General features: G+C 39.1%; 2 protein-coding genes across 2 annotated transcripts in view; one reads left to right on the top strand and one right to left on the bottom strand.

The window, feature by feature from the left end:
- The window catches only part of CPM (carboxypeptidase M), a 60,198-nt gene extending 43,561 nt beyond the window's left edge, over positions 1-16,637 (top strand). The window contains exons 3-8 of the mRNA XM_004675906.2: positions 2,449-2,621; positions 4,715-4,899; positions 5,563-5,733; positions 8,349-8,501; positions 11,645-11,793; positions 14,434-16,637. Of these exons, the coding sequence (XP_004675963.1) occupies positions 2,449-2,621; positions 4,715-4,899; positions 5,563-5,733; positions 8,349-8,501; positions 11,645-11,793; positions 14,434-14,673 (1,071 nt within the window). The 3' untranslated portion in view covers positions 14,674-16,637. The remainder of the gene's footprint in view (positions 1-2,448; positions 2,622-4,714; positions 4,900-5,562; positions 5,734-8,348; positions 8,502-11,644; positions 11,794-14,433) is intronic.
- Positions 16,638-21,509: 4,872 nt separating this feature from the next.
- The window catches only part of MDM2 (MDM2 proto-oncogene, E3 ubiquitin protein ligase), a 25,094-nt gene continuing 20,476 nt past the window's right edge, over positions 21,510-26,127 (bottom strand). Inside the window, exon 10 of the mRNA XM_012720533.1 lies at positions 21,510-24,390. Coding sequence (XP_012575987.1) covers positions 23,815-24,390 — 576 coding nt within the window. The 3' untranslated portion in view covers positions 21,510-23,814. The remainder of the gene's footprint in view (positions 24,391-26,127) is intronic.

The following is a 26,127-nucleotide window of genomic DNA, read 5'->3' on the forward strand; positions in this document are numbered from 1 at the left end:
TGGTGTGCTGTAGCTCTCAGCCTCTTCAGTAGGGATTCCTTGATTAACTCTACACTCTCACAAAGGAGAAAGTAAGTGTCCTAAATGAGCAGCTGGTGAAGTTAATGGAGACTGTTTTGACCACATTCTTTTTAAAATTTGAACTGTCTAAGGTTTTCATATTCAAAGACTTCATGTTAAATGAATAGAGTTTTATACATAAAACATGAATGAGTGTTTGCAACATATTAAGGTTGAAAAGAATTAATTTGAATAGTATTTGGCATGAATCTGCTCTTACCAGGGCAGCAAAATATGGCTCAAAAACAAAGAAAAGGGACTTTGTTTAACACCCTCTGAAATTTCATCTGTTTACCTCAGCATTTTAAAATTGTCTGATTCTTAATTGGTTCTTTTCTCATGTATCCAGGATTTTTATTTTTCCTCTGCAATTGAGAAATTATGATTTGTTTGGGAATAAGGAAACAAACAAATAGAAAATACCTTCGTTACACATTTGTTTCCTTGAAGACTCAGGATTTTATTGGTTTTTTTTGTTTTGTTTTGTAAAAATAATAGGTTTTATTTAAGAGGTGACACTGGAAAAACTAGAAACAGAAATCATCCAGAATACTGTCACTCAGAAATAACCACCATTATAGTTGCCAAATACTGTCCTAGAAATCAGTTATTCTAGAGTAAGCAAAGGAAAGGATGTAAAATTTAAAATGTGTCATTTATGGAATTTTTAAATAAATAAAAAATTCAACCTTACTTGAATTAAATATAATAAACTCAAGCAAATTGGAACTGAAATTTAAATTGAAGTGAAACTTCAATGAAACTAAAATTAGTGAACTTGATATTTGCTCAACATAGGAAAAAGAAAAAGCTTTGAAACTGTACATAAATTTAAATATATATATTCTCAGGTCTGATAGTATCGTATGACCTTTTGCTATGATAAGTGAAGAGATAAGCATTTTGAAACTTTCCCTCCTCTCCCTCACTGCTGATGGGCAAGGGAGAGGAGGGAAACTAATTAATAAATGAATTAATCTAGTTAACCTTGGTAGTTCCAAACCTTAATGTCTACATTGTATTCTTTACTCACAATCTAGTTCCATAGCACAAATTATAACTTCTTTACTCTTGTTTGTTTTCATTTCCTTTTGGCTGACTGAATTCCATTGCCAGTTCATGCCTTGAGTTGACAGGCTTAACAATGCATGTTTAGAAGGAAACTCACATGCAGAACCACATGGGGTCCTGATACAATTCCTTCTATACTTGATGTGGGACAGATGGAGCTCTCAGGTTTCTCCTCATTCAGCCCACCAAGTGAGCCATCCCCCAGCCTCCAACTAACACTTGATTCCTGGTTATCTCCTTCCTTCTTTCCCTTCCTTTTCCTCTTGCCCAAGAAACATTCAAATCAATCACACATTCCACATTTCACAAATTAAAGTCACCTGGTTTGAGGGTTGAAAGTAATAAGCATTACATGGGAGTTGCTTCCAAAAGTGCTTGAGCTTCCCAAAACACAGAATTGGAAATTCAGTATGTGGTGTAGCTCGACCTTTTTGCTGTTAGTTTAATGATTTTTCAAGTGACAATTTTGCTTATCAACTCAAAAGTCAATGACATCAAAGAGGAGAGAATAGAGTTAGCAAAAATTGATGTCAGAAATGAATATATTTCCAGTCTGAATTTTATGGCCCCCTCTGAATATGTAATTTACATTCCAAATTTCCTTAGTCCAATTTCAGTTATTTTCTGCCCATCAGAGTAACAAAGTCATCACAGCCACTGCAGCATGAGTTCAACCCCCAGCCAGGGAGGTGACCCACATGGCGCAGCAGACCTCTCCTGTCTCACCTGCTGCTCCCTCAGCAGTGGATTTCTGTCAATCTGCCTGTTCTGCTCCCCACTCTATCTTTGGTGATTCCTCTCATTACCCTTCTGCTTCTGGCCTGTATCCCAGTTCTTCTATACATAAATAAATAAATCTTGCTTAAAAATATTTTTTAGGCCCTCCCTGGTGGCGCAGCGGGTTAGGATACAGCACTGCAAGCCAGCCACAGCCGCTTCAGTGCGAGTTCGATCCTGGCCCCAGAGGTGACCCACCCACTGCTCCCCTCAGCAGTGTACTTCATCAATTGGCCTGTTCTGCTCCCCACTGTCTTTGGTGAAGCCTCTCACTGTCTCTGCACCTCTGGCGTGCATAAATAAAAAATAAATCTTTTTTTATGTAAAAAGCAATTATATATATATATATTTAAATAACTTATTAACATGATTTTTAGCACAGCTAATGAATACCACTTGCTCAGGGTATCAGAACACTTGAGAAATGGTGGTTTTGGCCTTAGATCCCAAGTATAAAGTTGCTGGTTAGGAAATAAATGCTTTGGGGGCTGTTTTCCCCTGGCTAAGTAATTAATATCCCCTTTTTTCTTTAATACACAGACTGTAGGCCGAGAACTGCTGCTTCATTTAATTGATTACCTCGTAACTAGTGATGGAAAGGACCCTGAAATCACAAAACTAATCAGTAGTACCCGGATACACATCATGCCTTCAATGAACCCAGATGGATTTGAAGCTGTCAGAAAGCCTGACTGTTATTACAGTAATGGAAGGTAATGCACTAGCCTGTCTTTATGCAAAAGTAAACCAAAGAGACACAGTGTCCCCCACCAGACAGGTCAGTGAGCCGGCCCACAACCTGTCGTTGCTGTGCTGGAAACTGCCCAGGGCTGCCCGCTGCTCCTAGGGCAATCCTGAGTGAAGCTGAAAGAGTGCAGCAGGGGTGCTACAGCCAGTCAGAGGACAATGGCCAAGGCCAAGGTCACTGTCCAGGGCCTCCACCTGTGCGCACAGCCGCAAGACCACCCAGGCTCAGGAACAACAATGGGGTTCACTTATCAAACGAGGAAAAGAGTTCATAAGGCCACAGATGGACGGCTAACTCACCCCAGATAGTGTCCACAGTGCCCAAAATCCTAAAAAAAAAAGCCCACTCACCCAAGGTGGTGCTATCCTCATGAATGAGGGCCAGGAGCTTGTAGCAGTCAGCAAGCAGCCCGCCAGGGGCAACTCACCACAGCTGGAGATGCTCACAGACGTCCCCACCCCAACCCCCATGAAGCTGCCACCACCCACAGCCACAGCCGAACCAGACCACATGGAGGCAGAACTGGGAGGCAGTGCTGGGGCGATTAATAATGCTCAGAGGTCACCAGGATACTGAGTGCTGGTCACCCATCAGCAGTGCTGGGCAGCACTGGCCAGTAGTGCTGGTCACCTGGTCACTAGTGTTACAGATCTTTGTGAGTTGTTGGCCCACACCAGCCCTGAACAGCTCTGAGACACCAGGCCTGGGGCCTCGGGGCTTCATTCAGGTGGTGTCAAGCAGGCTGGAGGGCGGTGGCTCCTGGTCTCTGCAAAGCAACTTGGCTTCCCTGCAAAGTTTGTTGGCATTTGGAGATCAGCTTCTGGATGATGCGCCTTTCTTCTTCAGAGGCCAGCATCAAACTGGCTCCTGCACCGCCTTCTGTCCTCTTTTAGGGCTCCTCTACCCCACCCACAGTTTTGACTGGACTGTTTTGGGGATGGCTGATTGGACCATAGCAACAACCAGCTCACAGCTCACACTGATCTACAACATTCTAGGATCCAGGCACCAAATCCTTCCCCCCTTCCTTCTAGAATTTCCAGGTTCTCATCTGTGATGCTGTGCACATACATTTTCCACACCTCATACCTGCCATTGCTTAAATAGCTTTTCCCTGACCTTTCACAGATGAAGTCGCCAGTTATACTCTCTCATTATCTGGCTTTTTAACTGCATAACACAACTCTTAAGGTCTAATTGCTTTTACAATAAATGCTGCTCTCCCCACTACATGAGGGTAGGAATCCTGTGTGCTGTTTGCCATCACTGAGTCCCCAGGGCCAACCACAGGTCCTGGACCTCAGTAATTACTGGTTCATGTATTAGCCCGTGGAACTAACCAAACTAACCAGAAAAAGAGCGAGTCTTACAGTTTTTCTGATTTCAACAGTTTATTTTGTACCAATCTGCCTTGGAAAGTTTGGAATTTCTCAAATAGAACATATATTTGTGCAGTTTAAAATTTGCTTACTTTTACCAAAAATAAACAAAATTTCACCATTTGTTTCCCTTCAACTTTTAGTTTTAAACACGACCAGTCCACTTTCCAGAAATTCACTCTGTATAAAGTCGTAGATCCCTGTTGTTTCTGTTATCAATCACTCTGTGCCCAAAAATTAGTACATAATCCCCAAATTTAATCTCAGTTCTGTAAATTAGGCATAGGGCAGGGCTGGCTGATCTTGCTGCCATGATGTCTGGGGCTTCAGCTAGGGCCTGACTGAGACAGCTAGCCTGGGACCACGTGTCGGAGTCGCTGGGTTCTGTTTCTTCATGTGGACTCTCCAACTGGCTAGTATTGGGGTCCCAGAGTTCCAAAAAGAAGTGTTCCCTGATTAAAAGCCCTAAAATGCAAACATTTACTAAAGCCTTGTTGACATCATACAGCTACCTGGCCCTGGGCAGAGCCAGTCACCCTGGAGGTGAGTGCCACGTGTGGCTCATTGGCGCCACCGAGCGGCCACCACCAACTTTGTTTTCCTATTTGGGAAAAACACCTGAACCCAAACCAGAGATCGTCACATACCATCCGTAAACACTGAAACTTTTCTTTTAAAGGGAAAATAGTAACGACTATGACTTGAATAGAAACTTCCCCGATGCTTTTGAATTTAATAATGTATCAACTCAGCCTGAAACCAGGGCAGTCATGGAGTGGCTGAAAACAGAGACGTTCGTCCTCTCTGCAAACCTCCACGGTGGTGCCCTGGTGGCCAGTTACCCGTTTGACAACGGTGTTCCAGGTAAGCAAACACAGACCGGTAGACGGAGCAGCAAACTCTGCCTCTAAATAGGGATAAACTGTCTCCTCCCTCCCCCACTTACCTGCGCTGGCAGGGGTAGAGGGCGCTTCCTTTCACAGCCGGAAGCCAACCTTCCTAAAATTTGTAAGCAGAAGGGCGGTGTGACAGAAGCGACAACAGGGTTTCTGGTTTTTCGTCTGTGACTAGTATGATCAGGAAGTGGATTATCACACAAGGGGAAACAGCTGAAGTGAGAAAAACCTGTCTTTGCTGACCAGTGAGTAATAACTAAGAACTAATGCCTTTCTAAATGCTGATGAGGTATAAACTAAAGGCCTATATGTCAGTGCAGTGGCTTCATCTCACCTGTCTGTAAGCGCTAAGAAAGATGACTGGCATTCAGAAGTCAGGGAAAGTAAGAGAACGTTTTATTTTTAAGCTGGCTTTGGGGGAGTTTGAATATAATGCCCTGTTTTGTCTACCACTTTGTGTGTTCATTAAAATGGAAGAAGAGGAGAGAGTCATGGTGGAAGGGGATGGAGAGCTTTTTCCATGAAATTAGAGCCGTGGTGTGGGATGAGAGGAAGCCCTGGCTTATCTGGTGGTGCTGTTCCCTCTTATCTGAAGTCGACTGAAAGGTTCTGGTTTATCTTTCATGTGCAGCAACTGGGACATTACACTTCCGGAGTTTAACCCCTGATGATGATGTTTTTCAATATCTGGCACATACTTATGCTTCAAGAAACCCTGTCATGAAGAAAGGAGATGAGTGTAAAAATAAAATGAACTCTCCAAATGGAATTATAAATGGGTACTCTTGGTATCCACTTAAGGGTGAGTTTCTCCTCCTTTCTACCAATCTCATTGCCACCACCCAGAGGTACCAGCTGGTTCTTGTTGACTCCAGCACTTGATGAAAGCTTCTGAGGCTTAGTGCAGCCCCTTCAATAATGTCTCTGCCAGCTACATGGGGGGGGGGCAGGGAGTATGAGGGGGGCACGACTGGTATTTGAGGGATACTCATATTGTTCCTTACTGCCTGTTCCTTTATTCATTCTGATGCTTTTTCAGCATTTACTTACTATAAGCCAGAAACTATCAGGAAATATGAACAGATGAAGATCTTAGGGAGGAGTTCTATGCAAAGGAGTAACTGTGGCTATAGTATAATCAAAAAACAAGTAGAGGGTTAGAAAAAGTGCTGTGTACCACGTGGGTGTAAAGCCAAAGTGACAACATTGAGCAGTGAAGGCCTTGGAGAAATTTATTGCTTCTGTGTCATCTAAGGGGACACAGCTGCTACTTCCAAATAATTGCTGTGCTGCCATGGGGTTTTACAATAAGAATTTGTACACAAAGTGTTGTAATTTTTGAAGTCATTCTGCAGCCTAAACAAAAGCGCTCTTCCAGCTGGATGTAGGCGAAGACTCCCATTTCCCACTCTTGGCACAGAATGGCCAGGTGAAGAAAAAGGTTGAGCACACAGGAAGGTGAATGTTCTTATGAGAAGAAATGAGCAGAAGGGTGTCAGAGTTTGTGCTAGTCTGGGAGCTGAGAGATAGCAGGGACCAGGGTGGAAGAGTCAGAGGGCTGATGGGCTGGAACTGGGTTCCCATTGCTTCAGGAAAGTTCCCCATGGAGACTGGTTAGCCTAACCCCCCCCCAACCCCCCACCTCCAACAGCCAGCTGCAGTCTGCATTTCTGTACTCCGCCGGTTCCCCACTTGTCACTTTGGGTGCTCAGACTACAAGTTAGTCTAGCACAAGCTGCTGTTTTCATTTCTAGTACTTTTGCGTCCGGGCAGCATTCGGCCAGCTTTCTGGTAATGTAAATAATAAATAAGCACAGGCCACGACTGACCGCAGCAGGGCCAGGTGGACACTACTACATCCCAAATTTCTGGTAGCCAAGAGACAGCCTCCCCACCCCCACCTCAGGATTCTGGGATAGTCTCTTTTTTCCTTCCTCACAATGAGAAACATCCCCTCCCGCTCAGTGGCAGAGTTGTCTTTTATGTGGACTGTCTGAGACTTCCAGCCCGAGTTCAGATACATGGAAAGTTAGCTAGGAACCTAATTTTGCTGTGGGAGGTTAATTGTTGCCAGGTGTACCTGTGTGTGAGCCGGGTGTCCTTCTGAGAAAAACAGCAGGCAGAGCGGATTCCTTGGAGCTTAGAACAAAGCCCAGAGGCTTAACTCACCTTGTCCAGAACAACATGCTCTCCGCACTTGGTATTTTCAATCCTGCATGCTTCGCACATCTGTTTTACCATTTAAGTTCATTCGACCTGAGACACAGTCATCCAGACAAGGGCTTTTGTTTTGCTTTGCTCTCTTCCCCTGCTTCTTTTTTTCCACCTTTCTGTTTCTTGGTGGAAATGAGGTCAGAGAGAACTACAAACACATAAAAAATAGGAAGTTCTTTCTGGCTAGAACCTGGACCTACACAATATTCAAATAATATTTTCTTGAGTTTTTTTCTATTTCAGTAATGCCCAGGTACCCTGAAGGAACTGAGAATACGTAATATACATCTCCTTGGCAGATATCAAGTAAAATTATTTCCTTCAAAGTTACTGTATTCTTATCAAATCCAAGATGCCACTGATGATAAAACAATGTACCACCAAGAAAAAAAGAAAAAAGCTTCCAAACTGGTGATAATTTGATGTTGTTTTTTTTTTTTATCATTCAGTTTAAGGCATCTCAATTTAGAGATTTTAAAATATAAAAAGTTTTGTTTATGACCCTTTGAAAACAGGGTCTCTAGAGGTAAACATTAGAAAGCAAGCAGCCCCAGAAGCAACAGGGGGTCTTTGTCCTCCAAACCAGCTCCACGCCCCTCTTTCGGCCCAGAAGCAGCACAGTGAGATGGGGAGGGGCACATCTCTACCATGGGTCTCTACCATTGACCTCCCTGGGCAACTTGCTTACTAGCTGTGATCACTCCCTCACCTGCATAGTGCAGGTAATTGCTGTGAGGATTTAATGAGTTGATACAAAGTTCTTCAGCCAGTCCCTAGCAATACTGAACACTCAATAAATGTTACCCACTAATATTCCCCCAAATTAGAATATACTTAGCATTACATCATGTTGTATATATGACTTAGAATAATATTTCTTCTAAAATATTCTAACGTTGTTTAAAATGTAATTCAGTAACTTGAAGAATCTTTTTTGTAATATAAGATCACATGCGCAAAAAAGTATCCTTCCTTCAATTATGATGCAGGCCCATTTCTTTTAGGTCTGATCCATCACTGTAGGGAATATTTAGGATGACCTGGTCATGCCTTGGTGATAGAATGGTTTTCCATGCTAATATGTCAAATTCATCTTTTTCTGTTTACCAGTACTTTTCTTGCAACTGTCTCATCCAGTTGCCTACGATACCTGTCTCCACTCCAATTTGAGAACTTAAAAATATGAAATATGCTTGTGTTTAGGTGGAATGCAAGATTACAACTACATCTGGGCTCAATGTTTCGAAATCACATTGGAGTTGTCATGCTGTAAATACCCTCGTGCAGAGAAGCTTACATCTTTCTGGAATGATAACAGAGCCTCATTAATTGAATATATGAAACAGGTGCACCTAGGTTTGTACACTTTCCTTAGTGATTCTTTGTTAACAAATGACAGCATCTGGTAAACTTTTGGGCTGAGAAAATGCACGCCCCTGTTTGTTTTCTAGGCACTGCCTCATTTTCAGAACCAGAATTAGTGGCAAAAATTCTTTCTGCCTGAATACCGGCAGTGCGTGAGAAGTGCAGTGCCCCTCGACTCACCAAGGAGGAAACATGGTGCATGTCACTTTTATAGAGGGGCGTAAAATCTGGAGTACTTTTTCATTCTACATGTTGAATCTCCTAGAAATCTGGCAAAGATCAGAAAAATGGGCTGTTATTTTGTTATATGATGACTTACTTAGAAAACTGTCACTTGCCACAGTGTAGCACAGACCTAGGAAGTGGCGGTCATTCATTTTACACTTTTCCCTAGAACTGGGATGGTGACCTAGCACCATCAGCTCAACCTCTCCCACCCCTCAATTCTGCCAGATCATTTGGCACTGGGTATGTTCCCAGCTTGTTATTTAAGTGCTGTTGGCCTTTATCACAGAATAAATGGGCAAGAGGGTTGTTCCCAATTTATGTGCAGCAGACTCACTGGCACGGTTTGTTAAAACATAGGCACCAGGCCCCACTCCCAGTTACTCATTCAGTGGCTCCCAAAGCTTAACATCATCCAGGTGGTGCTAATGGTGCTATAGTCCAGCAACCACACTGTGAAAGTCACTGGGCTAGAGGACACGCCACTCCTGATGTGGGTGGAATTGTCACAGTTCAAGTTTATTTAACCAGCCTGTGTCTCCCTGGCCAGAGTGTGGAGACTCTTCTGCATTGCCAGAGTTAAAGTTACCTTTCTTCATTCAGAATCACTTGGAGGAAGAATCATACCAGGACCTGACACAATAGTTATGTTACTATTAGCAGGTCAAAGTGGAAGATGTGTGTTTGTGTGGTTTCCATCATAGGCTTGCTGCACAGTTGCATAATTCTTAGAATTTTCAGCACATTTCCCATCCAACCTTTCCTTTTGCTAAAAATAAATGGAGAGAAAAGTCAGAAGCAGAATACAGGTCCAAGTACAGAGCCCACTGCAGTTTCACTTGGCCACACGTCCCTAAAATGGACGTCTCTTCTCCCTCTCATATCACATCTCCAACCCACCCCCACACCCCCCTGCACACAAGTTCACAAAAGCTATTGGTAAACTCTGAGGAGTCACTTATGAGAGAAGTTACAAAGAGACTTTTCTTCAGCAGCATCTTAATAATTAGATTATTAGTCTTTCTCCTCTCCCACTATGTCTTCAAACTTTGTTTTGGGTCTTTCTTGCTTAGCATTCTGGTATTTCTCCCCTAAATTTTCCTCACGAGGGACATATATTAAGTAGTCTTTCTATTGTATTCCTATCTATTTTGATCCTCCAGTGTATTACTCTATTTTCTAAAATTTTTCCTTCATCAGTGTCAACATGGGGATACAACTGAACATGAAATATACTCCAGGTAACTGCATTGCTATTTTTGGAATTTCAATCTAGATGTAAAGGTTATTTGCCAAATTCTGAAAAAGGTGTATACTCTGATGTATGTGGATATAACATTGTCAGTGAAGGAGATTTATAAACTGTTTAAATAACATACAAACCACAATGTAAATATTCTTATGATGTTTGAGAGTTTGCAAGTCCATTTACACTAGGTGTTGTAAAAATAGCACATTTGTCTAGCTGTTTGCTCCTATCATCAGATGTGCACAACGCACTTAAAAATATGTATGTTAGCATGTCAACTATGCCCCCTTGTGGTTTAAGACAGGCATTTACTCCTAATTTAATAATGAAACCCTATTTCAAAAATACTGATATAGTGTGTATTGATGCTTGGTAGAAAGTTCTCTCCATATCAGTGCTCAGTAGGAATCCAAAGAATGTATTTACGAGTAATGGGAGAAAACACTTTTATTTCCTTGTATATTATTGGTATACTCCACTGTAAGTTTCACGTTTACTCCTCCATACCTTACAACTTTGCGTGCCACGACCACCTAAGCTACCCTCTCTACCATCTCCATCCCTCTTACCCCCACCCTTTTCTCTGGTAACCACTATTCTGTTGTCAGAACTATAGGTTTTGGTTTTGTTTTATTTCATTTATTGTATTGTTTATATGCCACAAGTAAAATCACCTGATAGTTGTCCTCCTTCTGACTTGTTTCACTTTGCATAATGCCCTCAAGTTTCATCCATGTTATTGCAAATGACAAGATTTCAATGATGTATATGTGGATATGTGTGTGTGTGCATATGCTGTCCATCGTGTGTATGTGTTGTACATCATATTTTCACTTAATAACCCATTAATGGGTTGTTTCCATATCTTGGCTATTGTGAACAGAGCGGCAGTGAAGAGAGATGTGCATATCTCTTTAAATTAGTGCTTTCATTTTCTTCAGAGAAGTACCCAGAAGGGAAATTGCTGCATTATAGAGTAGTACTGTTTTTATTTTTGGAGAAGACTCTACTAAAGAAAACATGGTATATATATATATATATATGATGGAATTATTCAGCCATAAAAAAGGAATGAAATCCTGCCATTTGTGACAAACAGGTGAACCTTGAGGATATTATACTATGTGTAATAAGACACAGAAAGATATAGCCATATAACGTATACATACTAGCTTAAAAATTCAAGTTCCTAGGCCCTCCCTGGTGGTGCAGCGGGTTAAAGCACAGCACTGAGAATCTGAAGCCGCTTCCGCATGAGTTCAATTCCCGCCTGCCCCAGAGGAGACCACATGGCGTGGCAGACCTCTCCTGACCACCCCGCTGCTCCCCTCAGCAGTGTACTTTGTAGATCTGCCTGTTCTGCTCCCTACTCTGTCTCTGGTGAAGCCTCTCGCCGCCCCTGAGCCTCTGGCCTGTACCCCAGTTCTGTATGCACAAATAAATAAATCTTTAAAAAAAAAAAAAAAACTCAAGTTCCTAGCTAAAGGAACAGAGTTTATGGTTGCATGTCAATTATATCTCAACTTAAAAGTTTATTTTCCCTCTCAAACACTTGTAAAACTCAAAATGGTAACAAATTTTAAGCATATTTTTCTTAAATTATGTTTTTCATATGCCATGAAATACGGTATTGACATTTCATTCTCTTGTTGTCTTGCAGGTGTTAAGGGTCAAGTTTTTGATCAGGATAAAAATCCATTACCCAATGTGATTGTAGAAGTCGAAGGTAAAAATCATATCTGCCCCTATAGAACCAACAAATTTGGAGAGTATTATCTTCTCCTGTTGCCTGGGTCCTATAAAATAAATGTAAGTATGCAGTCCTAGTTATTATTATTAAAGTATTATAGAACTCACAATAATTACTCACCCAGAAGAAATGTAAAGTCAGTAAAAGTCCAAAAGTAGGTGTGTCAGACAGAAGCAGAGAACAGCATCAGATTTGCAATTGGCAAAAGCTGAGAAATGTAGGACTTATAGAACAACTTTGAAAAAATCATGTTTCTGGGCTTTCCTTGGTGGCGCAGTGGGTTGAAAAGCACAGCACTAAGAAGCTAAAGCCACTTCCGCATGAGTTCGATTCCCGCCTGCCCCTGAGGTGACCACATGGCGTGGCAGACTTCTCCTGACCAGCCCACTGCTCCCCTCAGCAGTGTACTTCATCAATCTGCCTGTTCTGCTCCCTGCTCTGTCTCTGGTGAAGCCTCTCACCCTCTGCATCTCTGGCCTGTACCCCAGTTCTGTATGAATAAATGAATAAATCTTTAAAAAAAAAATCATGTTTCTCCCCAATTGGCCATTGACTTTTAAAATAAAATAAAAGCCTATTTCTTGGGATATACCTTTTATGATAAAAATAGGAATAAGAATTTTTTTGAATAGTAATTAAAAACAGAGCCAAATACCTACTAGATTCATGGAATACTATTCTAATACCTATTCTATGAATAGGTATTAGAATGATTCTAGTTCTAGTTCTTCCCTAGAATTCATTATAAGTGAAATTTGATCCACAAGTTTTACCACTGTATTAAAGAAGGGAATAGAAGTATTTTGCAGCCCTTTCATTAGAAGATCAGGGTGAGTTTTTCAATCAGCATAAGTAAAATTCCAGTATTTAACTCTCTAAGATACTTGCTTCTAAGTCATTTCGTAGGAAGAGGCATGGACTAGTTTGAGCCAAAACTAGTGAATGAACTAAATTAATAGTACTAGATTTTGGCCAGATTGTGCTTCCTCTTCCTTGTTGTGACATTCTCTAAGATATTAACAATTCTACTTTGCTAAATTGTTCTGATGTCATTCTGTACAAACTTACTCCTGGGAGAGATGGCTGTAGCAAAACTGAGTTCTATTTCATGATTTCAATTTTAGAATGTAATGAAAGGCATGGCTTCAGATACAAAACTGTGGGAAGCAGAGCTCCAGTGATGTATATAGCTTTTCACCCCAGTGCTCAATAGAGGGGCTATCACTCTTCTGAGAAATCTCTACTCCTGGGCCCTCCCTGGCAATGCAATGGGTTAAAGCACAGTACTATGAAGCTACCATCGCCATGCAACACGAGTTCAATCCCCAGCTAGGGAGGTGACCCATGGGCATAGCAGACCTCTCCTTGTCTCGCAAACTGCTCCCCTAAACAGTGCACTTCAGTGGATCTGCCTGTTTTGCTCCCCACTCCTGTCTCTGGATAAAACCCCCTTATCTCTGGCCTGTAATCCCAGTTCTGTATGCATAAATACATCATTTTTTTTTTTTAAAAATCTCTATTCCTACTGAGATGGATAGAGCTTGAGACCACAAATCACTGTAATTTTTGCCTAAAAAGGCCCTTTGTTATCCTGTTATTTACTGAGACATTGATATTCTGTAAAACAGAGTATTTTCTTTTATACCTAAATCCAAATTTTTATACAGTCTGATAAATGAGCCACACTGTTAAACAATAAAATCATTAACTGGTCATCAATTAGACTAATGCAGTACATGTTGCCTTTAGCTACTAGACAAGGTGGGAGGTAAGACTTTGGAAGCTAAAATGAATGGCTAAAATTAATAGCAATTACTGGTTAGGTAATGTTATTCTCCATTCTTTTCCCTCTTTACCATAATAATAAAAGTATTTCTCATAACTATACAGTCTATTGTTAATTTAGCATTAGTCCTATTTTTCCTGATCATTTCCTCCACCAAGAAACAAATCTGGCTGAAGATTCAGACCTTTATGAATAAAGACAGATAAAACCAAGCTTTTAAGAAAATCAATAAACTTGTACACCTAGATCGGCTGCAGGGAAGATGAGCTGAGTGGCTCCCTGGAATTGCAGGGCTATCTAGCTATCCACAGCCACTGCAGCATGCGTTCTATCCCCAGCCGGGGAGCTGCCCCACGTGGTGCATCAAACCCTCCTGTCTTACCTGTTGCTCCCCTCAGCAGTGTATTTCAGTAGGTCCTCCAGTTCTGCTTCCCATTCTGTCTCGTCACTCCCTGCACCTCTCACCTATATTCCAGTTTTTTCTATGCATAAATAAATCTTCTAAAAAATGAATTGAGAAAAGATTTCCACTTACAAAATCTTGATACCCAATGTGGATATCAATTATGTACTTGGGACAAAGGGAAATAGTCAACTCTCCTTCACCTTTGCTTTCCATGAAAATGATGGGGGCAAAATTAGTCTGCTTTCTTCTCTTAAGAGCTCCAGATAAATCTCCAAATCTGTCTTTATTTCACTGGTAACTCTTGGCAATAGCACTGAAAGCTATAGTCCATATCAACAGACAGCAGATAATTCATTCAGCAAGCAGAGCCAAAGCTGTTACTAGCGATGGAAGCCTGGCAGGTTGTTACATGTGTTTTGTAAAAGCTGCATTTCAGTGGTGGGCATCAGTGTTGGCACCACAAAACATCTTAACTCATTCAGGTAATTGTTTCTTATTTCTTCCTAGGTTACAGTCCCTGGACATAATCCATACCTAACAAAGGTGATTATTCCAGAAAAACCACAGAACTTCAGTGCTCTTAAAAAGGATATTTTACTTCCACTGAGAGGGCAGCTGGATTCTATTCCAGCATCAAATCCTTCATGTCCTACTATCCCTCTATATAATTTGCCAAGTCACTCGGCTGTAACGAGGTCTAGCCTGTTAGTATTTGTGGTAAATCTTTTTCACATATTTTTCAAATAAAGCAAAATGTGAAACTCAGATCTCATCACCACCTGGAATCAGGGATCACTCACGTCAGGCTACAGCAATGCTAACTTCCTCCGTGGGACCTTGACTGGATAAAGCCCACCATCCTTCAGTAAAGAACTGGTTGTTTCCAAATCCTGCAACAACCAATGTGTGTGAACAAAAGGAATGAATGGAAGACATCTACCTATCAAGTACTGCCCACTTACATTCAATCTTGAAATAATCGTAGAAATTTATAAGAAAGTAAACTTGAGAAACAAACTGTTCCTACAAGAAAAAAGGATTTACATTTGTATACTAAGAGCCAGAAGAAAATAAGTATTGAAGATGAACATTTACTGATCACCTTGCATGAGGGCTATCTGTGAACACAAAGTGCCATGCATTAGTTCTCAGTGCAGGGAAAAAATGAGAACACTGGGGAGTTTTACAAATCTAAGGAAATATGAGGAAAACAGGCAACCATATCTCAGTGGCCCAAGAAAATAAGAGCCTCAGAGGATGCCAAGGTTGCTTCTATAGAGCTGCAGGTCAGTTGAGTCCTTGCCTTTCTGCAAGTCCGGTTACGCTGATGGCCCCCATATATATGTGTAACTATATCCTCTCACCTGAGCTTCAGACTTGTGCCCAGCTGTCCACTGGGCAAATGCACCTGATGTGGCCCAGATACCTCAAACTCATGCTGAAAATCAAACATACTTTTCTCCAAGTTGCTCTTTCTCTGGTATCGTCTCAATGACTTGTACCATCAGCTAGAAACCTGAAAGTCATCCTTCCTACTTCCTCCTCCTCCCACACACCCAGTCAGAAAAGGGTGGTATGAATTATAAATTGGTTCTACCCTCTTTCCAAGACTGTGGACTGCCTTCTTTCAGCCACCATAGCTCACCTGCACAACAATCTTACTGGTCTCCTGCTCCCATCCTCTTCAGATCTCTTCTACTGGTGAAGGGAGGAAAGTCTGCTGAAAACATCAAGCATCAAGCACTTGTAGTTTGAACTCACATAACATGCTGTTTGTGAGAATGGGATGCCATTCTGACCCACTTTATTGCCTTTCTACTCTTTTAATAGTTCAGGCGTCAACTCTTAGGAGGCCTTTACTGACCATCCATTTCACCCTCTCACAAACTGGGGTTAAAGAGCCTTTCGTCTGCTCCCAATTTTTTTTTTGATTTTACAAAAAATGTACTTCCATTTGTGCCTTTTTTTTTTTTTTTTTCCCCAGGTAGGATTGAGTTCTTAAAAGCCAGGTTGATTTGTTGAAAATTTTCACTTCTGTATCCTCAAAGCCTCACACATAGTAGGGAATGAATGAATATTATTCTTGCAGCCTTCCACTCACAATCTATCCCAGAAACCATATAAGGCTTTGAGTCATCTTATGAAAGTAGTATTCTGCTTTGGCAATCTCAAGCTCATTAGTAAAACCGTCAAGAATGTTTTCACATATCAAGAAATAAATAAAAAGTGATTTTACTAGATTTTGCATTTACCCTAAGGTTCATAGTAACGGTATGTGTCACCTGTTAACATGTTATAAGCTACCTTTTAAAATCACAAGAGAAAATATTTACAACTTGTACTCACTTTGAAGCAATTGTTCTCCATTATGAGAACCTATCTTTAAACTATCTAAAAACATTTTATGTAAGAATAGATGGAGGGAGCATCAAACAGGATAAAGGCAACTCTAGCAAACAGATTTCTATGTGTTGTATATTGCATATGGAAAATGAATTCTACATATGGAAAATGAATTCTTTGTTATTCTATCAAGTTTTATAGGATCTGGAAATGTAACTATGCTGGACTTGCTACATAGCGAATGCTTGAGAACCACAGAGGAATGAAAAACACTTGGGCATTTAGGTGCTATCCCTGTACTAAGCTTATTCTACCCAACAAAATCACACATTAATAGAAACAGAATTTGCGGTCTCTCAAACTCTACTTTAAAAATCTGGTAAATCTCAATACTTTGATATTTACTTAAATAAAAAGTAATTTATTGTAAACTCAAAAGTATGTTAATATTACCAAAAAAATGACTTTATGTCATTTACATATATATATATATATATATATGTAAAACTCAATTTACCATCAAGCCCTTAACTTTTCAATCAGGTATTCCGAGTCTTCATTTTTCCTTTTCTAAGATAGTAGTTTTTGAAGGGGCAGGAATCAAAATCTGAATTAGCCCATGAGCCTTAAAATAAATTTTAAAAATGTTTTTAAAATCAGAAATGTTATCAGAATCAATTTAAAAATCATTTAGACAATCATACCTGAATTCAGCAGGTTTAGGGTAGATATTATGCAATTATATATCAATGCTTGATAATTTGTAGTAAGTCTTGTAGAACCTTTTATACCTTCCACTAATGAAGCCCCCAGTAGAAGAAAACACTGTGGAATCCCAACCAAAGTCAGACCAGCTCCCCATGTTGCTACTTCCTAATGTTCTTTATTCTTTAATCTCAGTTGTTATCCCTGTAGACCTCCCACCACCACTTCACCCAGTGCCATTACCATAGGCCTGTGTGCTCTTCCTGCCCCAGTTTTGATCCTGTTCTCCTGTAGAATGTCTCTGGTTTATAGTTGTTGATATTCATTTTACTTTATTACAATCACTATATATAGATATATATACATATATATACATCCCCAGCCCCACCCTGATCCCTTACACTCCTCCCGCTATGAGTGAAACCATCCGGTATTTTTTTCTTTCTGGCTTATTTTAACTAAGTATTATCTTTTCCAACTTCATCCATTTTGCCGCAAATGTCATGAGTTTAGAAACTAGTATGGTAAAGGTTTTAAATGGAAAAAGATAGTATGTAGAAGTAGAATTATAAGGCAGGAGCTCTGGTTTCAAACTACCCCACATTCAGTTTCTTTATTTGTAAAATGAAGGTTCCTGCTTGATTGTCAGTAACAGCAGCATATGAGTCAAATTTTGGTTCCATCTTGATCCTACAGTATTAAAGACCAAATTGTTTGCCTCAAACAAATAGAATTGGCCTAAGAACTGAAACACTGATCAGCTAGAGGGCAGGGAAATATTTTTAAAAATTCTTAAGTTCCTGCAATAAAGATCAGTGTTGATTTTGGTGCTTAATTTATCACATTCAGATGTGACCTGTCGGATATATCAGCAGTATTAAGAGCCTCTTCTCAACATTTCTGAGTCTTTCTAAAAAACCAACCTTGTGGAGTTGTTTTTTTTTTCCAAAAGCAATCCTACATTTATAATAGTTCCCTCAGTGATGGGAAACCCACAGGGATTACAACTGAGATAAAAAAAAAAAAAAAAAGTACAAAATGATGTAAAAATAAACTATTATATTAATAAAAATAAAAATATATAATAGTTTCCCCCAAAATGATACAAGAAATTAGGTTTGCTTTACAAGTATTTAAGTTCAGACTGGAGTATCTCATACACACACAAGCATACCATGTTGTCTCACTGCATCAGGTAAGTTGCTTATTGAAAAATTTGCGTTCTGATTTTATACCATGACAATATAGTTGATGGTTATTTGATGACAGATTTCTTATAACTTCCTAACAAAGGACTGTTAAAGACAAAACAAAGATCCCAACACTTAAACAGAAATTGGGGAAGGATCTAACTTCATTATGGACTTTACATTTTATCACCAATAAGCAGATGTTGTACTGTATTGCTCACAAACCACCTTATTACGTTGTAGTATGTGTACACAAGCCTTTTCATAGGGGTTTCATAGCTGACAAGCTTCCTTAGTTTTCTTTTGTACTATAAGAGCTTAAAAATGCACAAGTTATCCAAGACTGTAAAGTTAATTGGGTAGGGACCATGACTACCTCTGACTTAAGTAAATTAAGAATATTTCTTATCTCAATAAAAAAAATACTCATATAAACAATGAATGCTTTTTTCTTTCCATTACATCCTGAAAACTAATACTTATGCAAGTGTAACAAAGGCCAGATATTAGAATTGGTTACATCAAATAAAGCTGGGGGGAAAAAAACATTTAATGACTACTGGTGAGTCTCTAATCCAACAATCCCTTAAAACACAGTCCTTCCAGAACAGTTTACATCTGACATTTAGCCCTCTTATCATTTCAAATTAATTTGTTCATCAAACCAATGGATGAAAAATGTGCCTGCTAGTTTGAAAACAAACTTTGGAAAATTCACAATGCATACTGATCTAGTAAAGGGTCTGAAAAGTCATGTAGGAGTGAAATGGATTTCCCAAACACAGTTAGGTATGGAACCATTTTCTTAAATAACTGATTATTAATACAACCCCTTTAAACTTACATTTCTAGATTTTCAAACACATTTTGGAAAATGTAAGTAAAAGGGATTAGAAATCTTCTATCCTGTTATTAATTTCACACTGGGTTTTGAAATAGCCTAATTATAAAGAATAAGCTTCCTACAGAAAATGGAAAACTTTCATCAGTGCAGTGATATTAGAAATTCAATATTAAATCTCAAGTCAGAGGACAAAGGCTGGGCTTCAACAAATGTGTGCCTTCTAAAACATGCTGAACAACTAGTACTTTAAATGAGACATGCAAACTGAGAAATGGCTAATTTACAGGCACCAATTTCTAAAAAGTATCAATTTACAAAATAAATTTTCAGTAATTTTTCTATTTTCAAAAGAATTCATTCTATTATGAAACACATTTGGCAGTTTCGTGATAAAATTCAGCTTCACTTCCATTACTACCCAGCCTTTATTATTCATTGAACATTTCCAGAGTTTATACTAAAATAGCAATTAATTTTTTTTTTTCCGGTTTATCAGCAGTATCTGTCCTTCAAGATTCATTCAAGACTACCTCAGCTGAATTTTGGAAGTTGTTATGGTCATGAATGTCTACAGGAATATTACTAAACAAGTGTCACTTACTAGAAGATCTTACTAAGTGACAAACCCCACCTGAGGCTCTACATATACATTGTGTTTAACTATAGGTCACCAGATCTAGCACTTGAATTTAGCCCTCCTACTCCACTATGATGAAGACTAAGCAAGGCAGTTGTCAGGATGCAAATATAATTTTGTTATTGTTAACAGACTCTGAAAAGAGACTCACTTGTTTTACACTGAGCTCAAAGTCTAATGTGATCAGTGAGGTAATATCCAACAAGCAACAGAAAAGTTTTAAAAATGTATTTAAATCAGGGAAACAACATAATCTGTAAACTATAATGAAGCAAAAATGGGAAAAACCAGTGAAGTTGATTTAGGCAGATGTTACTATGATCTTGGAAGAAGACCTAATAATAAAGGGTGAGATCTAGGAAGGAATAAAACAAAAGCAAACACACAAAATTACTAAATTTAGCCAAGAAATAAATATAATGGTAACAAGTAAAACAAAACTGAAAATCGCAAATGTGAAAAATAGTATTTTGATATAGTAATTGATAAAGCTGACTTTAAGTTGTTGACAGAGTAGTCATTTTAAGGTTCTCCCTTGTGGCAATGGGTTAAAGCACAGCACTACCAAGCTAGCCTAAGCCACTGCAGCATGAGTCAGGTCCCCGCCAGGGAGGTGAACCACACAGCGCAGCAGACCTTTCCAGATCCCCCTGCTGCTGCTCCCCTCAGCAGTGTACTTTATCAATCTGCCTGCTTCTGCTCCCCACTCTGTCCCTGGTGAATCCTCTCACCGCCACTATGCCTCTGGCCTGTGCCCCGCCCCAGTTCTGTATACATAAATAAATATTTAGAAAAGTCATTTTTTCAGCAGGCAAGTCCATGGAAACAAGGATGGAGGAACTATGTCTATAAATTTTTAGGAAGTGAATTTTTTAAAGGGAAACCTTTATTTAAAAAGGGGCAATAAAAATTCAAGTATGCTTTATAATCTCCTAAAACCAATCAAGCAAGTAGTTTCCTCATTCAAAATGTTATTCTAAGAATACCTACATACACCATTACAAATCCATTACTTAAATTACTGAACACATGGAGAATTTCTCATCCATTTAACACTTCTGAGCACCTTCCTCTATGTGCTTCCAAATACTTACCTTTTCACAGATTTATTTGTAAATATAAGTAATTCCCTATAAACAAATGAAGTAGGCTTTATAGAAGATACAGGGCCACAAACTTTAAAACAGTTGTTTTTTCAGCTAAGTACTCTTTTGTAAGAGCTAAATCAAAACCCTCCTCCAAATCCCAACCAAAAAGTGCAACACAAATATTTCAGAACAGTATCATGACAACTTTCAGTTACCACTAGCCTTCAAACCTAAACACAAATCAGTACCTTAAAAATACCTGTTGAGGCCCTCCCTGGTGGCGCAGTAGGTTAAAGCACAGCACTGAGAATCTAGAGCCACTTCTGCATGAGTTCGATCCCCGCCTGCCCCGGAGGTGACCACATGGCGAGGCAGACCTCTCCTGACCTGCCCGCTGCTCCCCTCAGCAGTGTACTTCACGGATCTGTTTGTTCTGCTCTCCACTCTGTCTCTGGTGAAGTCTCTCACCGCTCCTGAGTCTCTGGCCTGTACCCCAGTTCTGTATGCCCAAATAAATAAATCTTAATAAAAATTAAAAAAAAAAAACCTGTTGAAAGTATAATCTAGGGCACTCCCTGGTGGTGCAGCGGGTTAAAGCACAGCACTAAGAAGCTAAAGCTACTTCAGCATGAGTTCTATCCCAGCCCCAGAGCTGACCCACATGGCGCGGCAGACCTTTCCTGACCCACCTGCTGCTCCCCTCTACAGTGTACTTCGTCAGTCGATCTGTTCTGCTCCCCATCTATCTCTGGTGAATCCTCTTCACTGCCCCTGGACCTCTGGCCTGTACCCCTTTTCTCTGTGCAAAAATACATAACTTTTTTAAAAAATAAAATAAAATCTAAATGAAACCAGCAGATAACCTTGATATGGCTCTGGGGCACACAGGTCTTTCTTTTAAAGACAGCTTCAAGATTCAATCCCACTGCTTTGATTAATTCTAACTGAACACCTATCTGTGTATATCACAATCAAGAGGTTTTGCCTTCACAGAATTTAGCTTCACAGAAAACACAGAAAAATAAAAGGCAATTACAATAGGGTGTTTCATGTTGACAAGTGCCCCAGGTACATACCTTTCACTATCACTTGCTTAGAAAAACTCAAGTCAGTCTGCCAAGTCTAAACAGAAGTGAAGAGTTAAAGAGAAAGTAGCATTTCTTGCCCCTACAAAAATGTAACATTATTCTCTCAAGGTGGTGTTATTCAATGCTTTGAAAGCTCCCAACTGCATCAAGTTGCCCGCTGATATGTGTATCAATATGTGTATCAATCCAACATGTCTGTAGGTTCCATGTGTACTGATTCAACCATGAATCAGAAACACAGATTATGTAATTAAGCCTCCTAAGGCTGAAACTGTTCTGAGCAGGTATAGACCTTTTCTTGTCATTATTTCCTAAACAATACCACATGACAACTATTTACATAGCATTTATATCGTATCAGTTAATCTAAGTAATCTAGAGACAATTCAAAACATGAGAGGATGTATATAGGCTTCCATGTAAATATCAAGTCACTTTTATATAGGGGACTTGAACATCGAAGAATATGGGCACTGGGTTGTGGGAGGGCTTCTGGAACCAACCCCAACCCATTCCCACAGATACCTAGGGGTGAGTGGACAGGCATGACCTTTCCAAAAGAAGAAACACATTCAGACTTGCACTTTGATTACCCTAAAATACGACATTCAAGTATTTCTAATTTAACAAAACTCATTGTATTATAGAAAAAGTCTGAGCTAATAACCACATTCTTAAAACAAGTAGTAAACCCTTTTATAAATTGTTTTATTATTGAATAAATAATATATATATACTAATCCTAAAAATTTAGACAATCAACATACTATCAGTAATGAATGCATAGGGATGCTACATAATCTATTTGTACACATTTAAAGTTATAAATTTAAAGTTATAAATAGTATTATCATTGAATAATATATCTTGAATGTACAGTGTTCATTTTTGCTACTAACTGTTCTAGAAAATATCAGTTCTATTTAATCCTACTATTAGAACATGTATTATAAATCCCAAATTAATAAAGCTTTACTGTTTTTGAGGACCAATTTTTAGCTAAGGTACTGATCCTTCAGCCATTTGGATAAATCAAGTGATGCCTACGGTATTTGTTTTTAAAGTTTAATATCAAGTACTATTTGTAACCAGCACAGGCAAGTTTGTTGAAATTATTCCAGTTTTACTGCAAACTTGAAGATCAGCTGATTTTCCAGTCCTTATCTCAGTATGTACAGCTGTCATACATGAGAAACACTAGGACCTCAAATCAAAATGGTTCTTCTTAAAATTCACATTTAAATAATAAATTAAAATTGCTTTCCAAATGAGGGAAAGCCATGGGTTTCACTAAATTTGGTGTGGAAAGGGCCTAATATTTGGAATAATTCCACATTCTTCTAGGGAGCCCTTAAAAATTACTGTCTTGCTGGTAAATGAAGGTTATTCTCAAGACTTCTCAGTTCACGTCATGACCACCTAGCTCTTACTATACTGAGAAGAACTGGAGGATGTCAAGTACATTTTTATTTACATGGTACCAAATTTAACTACCAATTTCTTTTTTATCTGGAAAGAGTATTTTAAGAGGTCCTGAAAAATATAAACTAGGAATTGGAAGGTTTAAAAGTATCTAAAATATAAGTAATACATGTTTCAGGCAAGCTTTTTCTTCTTTCACAAAAAGATACTAAATAAGTTACAATGAAATGCCCTAGTTTATTTTTTTTAAAAAGATTAGATACTCCCCATTTAAGAGGAATTGGAAATTACTTAAAATGAGTGGTGGGGTAAAGGATGAGCTACATATCCAATTCAAATTAAATTAAAACCCAAATAAAAACTATACAAAAAAAATGAGGTTATCCTAAAAGGAAGTAAATATTCCACTGTCCTAAAGTAGGTAAATTATAATACAGAAAAGATAGCTACACAGAGTGAGACACTTTCTCACTCTAATAGATGAAAAAATAAAAATAAATTTCATGTTGTCTAAATTTTTAGGTTATATAGTTAGAAATACATAATTCAACTTTTATGGACAGGTACACTACTAAGGAAAATAAGTTAGCACAATCATTTGAATTGGTTGTCTACATACTGGGCAGGGCTTATTTCTTTTCTTTAGCTTCTTTGCACATGTAAAGCACGCCATAAGATGTCCTGTTTTGCCATGGACAATGCAACCATTTTTAGGTCGACCCTGGCATATCACACAAGGTTCGATGGCATTAAGGGGAAAACTAGATTCCACACTTTCTTCTTTGTCTTGTGATTCTTCCTTCTCAAATTCTTTGATGTCTTCTTGGCTGCTAAAAGTGATGCTATTAGAAGTTGATGGCTGAGAATAGTCCTCACTTTCTTGCAACTGAGAGGCTTGTGTGATTTTATCATCATTTTCCTCAACACAGGAGTCTTTGGAATCATTCACTGTAGGTTTTTTACAATCAGGAACATCAAAGCCATCTTCTAGTTGTGTTGAGTTTTCTAGTTTGGCTTTCTCAGGCATCTTCCCTTTTTCTTTCCCTTTATCTTCAGGAAGCCAATTCTCACGAAGGGCCCAACATCTATTGCAATGTGGTGGAAGGGGAGGATTCATTTCATTGCATGAAGTACACTTCCAGTAGTCCTTCAATGAAATAAGACAGTTTCTATAATCCTTTATTAACTAATTAGAGCAATATTAGCCTAAGGTAAAGGTATGTAAAATGTAAAGGTATATAAAAAGTAAATTTATCAGTACACAGCTCAATTGTCAGAAGTTCATGCTTTACATAAAATATTCAACATGTCAGTCTTTCCTCAAATGCGTATATATATATTTACACTTAGTGTCCCCTAACTTCATCCAACAAAGGAAATACAAGAACATTATCAGCAATCAATACCTATTGAAAAAGACTGTCCCAGCCTTTCCTGGTGGCGCAGCGAGTTAAAGTGCAGCACTGTAAACTGGCCACAGCCACTTCAGTGCAAGTTTGATCCCCAGCCCCAGAGGTGACCCACATGGTGCAGCAGAACTCTCCTGGCCCGCCAGCTGCTCCCCTCAGCAGTTTACTTCGTCAGTCTGCCTGTTCTGTTCCCAACTCTGGCTATGGTGAATCTTCTCACCACCCCTAAACCTCTGGCTTGTATTCTAGTTCTGCATGCATAAATAAATCTTTTAAAAAAGAAAAGTGCTATCCCTTTCACTATCAAAAATGTATGCCCTTTAGTTGTTCATTCTTTCCTCTACTCCCAATACAAAGATCACATGATGGGGGGGGGGGTAAGTGCTTCAAAGAGTTCAATAGAATGCAAGATCTATGTCTGAAACATTTCATGTAACCAACTGAGTCAAGTAGGTTACTTTCTGATACAGCAAAAGAAAATATTACAATTTCACCTTCATATTGCCATTTAGATAGTTTCTAATTCTGACCAAAGAAATGAGATTTCCTATTCAAATAAAAAGCAATATTAAGAACAAAAATCAAAGCAACAATTAAAAAAAAAAAAACCTGATACCAGTAAAGCATGAAATGGCAAAAGTTTAAATCTTCATTTTTTAATAGCAAATCTTAATCACATTATCTAAAACCAATACAGAAAATGTTTATATTCATCAAAACTGGCAAAATGTTAGGTAATAAAGACATCAGAGATACAAAGACAGACTGTTCTGTGCTAGACATACTTTACAGTTTTCTATAATAAGATTCTTTAAAAATTCAAATTCTAGGGGTCTCTCTGGTGGTACAGGGGTTAAAGTTTCAGCACTATCAAGCTATCACCAATTATTATAGCACCATTCCATCCCTGGCCAGGGAGCTGACCCACATGGTGCAGCAGACCTCCTGTTTTTGCCCACTGCTCCCCCTTAGCAGCTTATCTACCTGTTCTGCTCCCCACTCTGTCTCTAGTGAATCCTTTCAACACCCCCACCCAGCCTATACCCTAGGCTCTTGTATGCATAAATTAAAAAAGTAAATCTTTAAAGAATTTCCAATTCCAGAAAAAATTATTTTAAAAAATCAAATTCCCTGGACCAAACTAAGTAGCTTTCAATAGATAACTGAATAAAAGCACCCTTTACTCAATAGTATACTATACAGCTATGAAAAAAAGATCATATAGTGGCATTTGGAACAAAATGGTAGGAACTTGAGATAAAAAAATAATAATAATCAAATTCCAGCCATAATGCTAAAAGATGTAGCAACATACCCCAACATGATAAAACAATAATGGTTTAAGACACTAAAACTTTTTAAAAAGTATTTTAAGTTGGGCCCTCCCTGGTGGCGCAGCGGGTTAAAGCACTGCACTGAGAATCTAAAGCCGCTTCCGCATGAGTTCGATTCCCGCCTGCCCCGGAGGTGACCAC

Source organism: Condylura cristata, unplaced genomic scaffold (genome assembly GCF_000260355.1).
Source record: "Condylura cristata isolate star-nosed mole 26May11 unplaced genomic scaffold, ConCri1.0 scaffold00004, whole genome shotgun sequence".
In the NCBI taxonomy this organism is placed as follows: Eukaryota; Metazoa; Chordata; class Mammalia; order Eulipotyphla; family Talpidae; genus Condylura; species Condylura cristata.